Source organism: Asparagus officinalis, chromosome 7 (genome assembly GCF_001876935.1).
Source record: "Asparagus officinalis chromosome 7, Aspof.V1, whole genome shotgun sequence".
In the NCBI taxonomy this organism is placed as follows: domain Eukaryota; kingdom Viridiplantae; phylum Streptophyta; class Magnoliopsida; order Asparagales; family Asparagaceae; genus Asparagus; species Asparagus officinalis.
Genome location: NC_033800.1, coordinates 18,887,961 through 18,891,686, shown reverse-complemented (window position 1 = coordinate 18,891,686; position 3,726 = coordinate 18,887,961). Strand labels below are relative to the sequence as shown.

General features: G+C 37.6%; 1 protein-coding gene across 1 annotated transcript in view; it reads right to left on the bottom strand.

Moving 5' to 3' along the window:
* LOC109850592 (wound-induced protein 1-like) overlaps positions 3,276 to 3,726 on the bottom strand; it is an 853-nt gene continuing 402 nt past the window's right edge. Inside the window, 1 exon segment of the mRNA XM_020420639.1 lies at positions 3,276 to 3,726. This exon segment is cut by the window's right edge and continues 10 nt beyond it. Coding sequence (XP_020276228.1) covers positions 3,540 to 3,726 — 187 coding nt within the window. The 3' untranslated portion in view covers positions 3,276 to 3,539.

The window sequence follows — 3,726 nt, the reverse complement described above, 5'->3', positions numbered from 1 at the left end:
GCTTTTATTGTGTTCTCATCTATTGTAGAGAACAAATTTATATTTGTTACATTGTGAGTGTTGTAAGGTTTTCGGTGAGCTAGAAACCGAGTGTGTTGTGAAGTTTTCGGTGAACTAGAAAACCGATTGTGAGGAGTGACGTTGATCGGTGAGCATTGAAAACCGATACTGTGGGGTGTAAACGTTATTCGGGTGAACGTAGAAAACCCGGTTGATAGTGGATTTCTCCCCGGGAGTGGGGAGCGGAGACGTAGGACGGAAGGTCCGAACTCCGTGATCATATCTTGTGTTTGAGTGTGCTTTGGCGTTTATTTATACTTGTGTTTATAATTCTTGTCGCCATTGTCATTAGCTCATTATTTATATGATCCACTATCTAGTTCATATTGTTTACCCTTGTGTTAGTTTATATATCCTTGCATATATCATATAGTATACCTCTTTGCTAGGATATATCACCTTGTGTATATTGCATATTCTTGCACTTAACTCTTTGTATATCTATCTTGCAAGAATATAACTTGTTAATATATTAATTGGCATAAAATCGGATTAGATTAGCATAAGACCCTAATCACCCCCCCTCTAGGGTCTAACATCTGTTTCTGCTCCCTAGCATAAAAAACATCTATTTGCTTGAATGATCCCTCTCCGCAGCAGTTTATCTTGGGTTAAGAGTCTATCTTGGACTGCTAACCATGATATAAAAGATTGCTTAGGTAGGTTAACCCCCCCCCACAGTTACACTCCACAACTTGATTTTTGAATTCCTGCAGCAAGAACTGATTAGATTCTTCAGATTTTCCAATCCTCCACATTGAGAAATGCCTTTATCCCTGGCTTTAATTAACTGCTTCCACATCCAAGAATCACTAGCTAAGCCACAATGTTTGACCAAGTAAAAGACATATATACCCCTTATCATTTTATAAAATTTCAAACTATGTCCTTTTTGGTGGATTATAAACTACGTTTTTTTTGTCATTTTGACATCAATAATGAATTATAATTTACATATTTGCGAAACACTCTACTATTAAAAAATAATTTGTAGTCCCCTAAATTTACTGAATACTGTGGACTATAATCTACATGAATGATAATCTATTTATAGATCATAGTCCAAATAAGTTAATTATCTAAAGTTGGCAAACATGCTCGGATAATTATTATTCGTGTCACTAATTAGTGGAGGAGTTAAGACTTAAAAGAAAAGAATATATAGATGAGAAGACAAATTTTTAAAACCATCACTTTTTAAAATTTATTTATAAAAAACGATCCATTTCAACTTTAATTACAAAAACAGACCCAGTTGGATGACTTTTTAAAATTTATTTATAAAAAACGATCCATTTCAACTTTAATTACAAAAACAGACCCAGTTGGATGAAACTGGGTCTGTTTTTGAAAAAAAAATTCAACTTTAATTACAAAAACAGACCCAGTTGGATGAAACTGGGTCTGTTTTTGAAAAAAAAAATTTTAACTTCACGGGAGTTCCCGTGAACTCCCATGAAGTTTTGTTATGAGAAAAAACTTCACGGGAGTTCAATTCCCGTGAAGTTTGAATTTTTTTTTCAAAAACAGACTCAGTTTCATCCAACTGGGTCTGTTTTTATAATTAAAGTTGAAAATGACCTTTTTTTTTTGGGAAAAAATTTCAAAACCGGAAGGTTTTGAAAATTTGTCCATAGATGAGAGGGTATACTCAATTTGTCAATAGTTGATTACCGCAATTCTTAAATCCTATCGGAGTAAAATGGAATTCTAGCTCTACCTACTTCTCCCCGTGTAAATTCCTTCGCACGGGTTCTCGTTCACCGTAAACTGCGTCACGCCTAGTCATCGTCGTGCTTTTCACTTTAACTTTTGCAGACCCTTTCCTTGACATTTCCGCCCTGAGTCACTTCCGTCTTGAAAGCTATAGCCCCGTTTGGAATTCCCACGGAGTTTCCTAGGGACCTGATCAGAAGTATACGGCAGCGATAATTTGTAACAGGACTAGAAAATCCAAAAAGACAGACATTTTGCTTTCTCTTTTGGGACCCATTCTTTCACATTGGGGTTGCTACTACTGTACATATGTATATGAGCTTTGCTACAGAGACCCAAAATATGAGACCAATAAAGGGGACAAGTAAGGTGTCCCACATCTATTGGATAATGAGTTGGCAATCATTAATGATGACCAACTCATTATTCAATAGGAAGATGACACCTCACTTGTCCCATCTATTGGTCCCATATTTTGGGTTCTTAAAGAATTTTTCTACGTATATACCATAGAAAAAAGCTATTTGTCTCGCAGTTGGACCGCGAGCCCCCAACCCACAGTGAGGGGAACAGGAGGGTGGGCCCCACAGCAGTGAGGCCCGCCCCCTTGTTCCCCACACTGCGAGTTGGGTGGCTCGCGGTTGGACCGCGAACCAAATAGCAGGGCTTTATAGACTGTGTATGTTATTAAATGAGCTGTCAGGTCGCTGTGAGTTTCGTTCTGATGTGATTAGTAAAGGGTTCACCCGATATTGAACTGACAATTTATTTTTATAAAATTGAAGGTCAGCTCGTGTGTGTGTATATATACACACGAAAAATAAATAAACTTGATACTAAACATAAATTTTATTCCGGGTGGTGAGACGTCTCACTCACATCTATTATTCAAACCATATGAATATTATCCACCATTTGAATGAATTAATAGATAAAAATGAACAATCTCGCTATCTATTGATAGCTCATTTAGCTAAATGTATCTTCACCTCGTAACGATCAAAGCCTATCAACAGAAGAGCATTTGACGCTCAGTGTAATTATTGACTGAATCCTTTGCCGTCTTATAGAGACACTAGGGTCCTAAACAAATTTTAGCTTATCCTTTTCGGCGTTTTTCATGTCTTAATATTGAATCATGACCTTTGTCAAAGACAAAATTGGCCGGTTGAATAAAGAATAATATCATTCCCCAATAAGAGAGTGAGCTAGGAATACGGTCTCTATGAATATCCTCACCTAAGAAGATAGGTATGTGTTCTGTTTGTATATTTCAGCAAAATTTTATTGGCTTTCAGAGATATTTCGTTAAATTTTATTGATGAAACAGCGGAGAATATTGCTAAATTTAGTACCACCTTCTGCACGTTTAAAAAAAAAAGAAAAAAAAAGAAAAGAAAGAGTAATTGAGTTGGTAAATTTTAAATATCAATGAAAATCACAAATTGAAATAATTAAATACGAGGACGAGATCATGCCTAAATTGCGCAAGCCCAACCTTAAACAAGCAAGACGCTTTATTAAACCAAACTTCAAACCAACATAAAGCGAAATTACACCAAGCTCCGCTAACCACATCTTTATAAACTTAACCAGACCCACAAAGCAAACAAATCAAAGCAAGCGACAAACCGGCACGCACGTGATTAATCACCCCCTAAGCAAGCCTCAGCCCATTCGAACCTACCTCGGCCCCCTAATTAATTAATTAATTATTTATTTATTTATTTTTTAACCCTTGACCACCGCTTAGCTGCGCTTGATTAGATAGCCAGCACGAGTCCAGGCAGCGATTTCCCGGCGCGATCAGGCAACTTACTCTGCCACACGGGCAAACAGCACGACGCCGACCGCTTCCCGCCAAAACGCGTAACGGTGACGGACGTGTTGAAGTACTCCCGGACCTGAGTAATTATCCCATGGTCCGGTTCCACAGTCCAAGCGTGGACC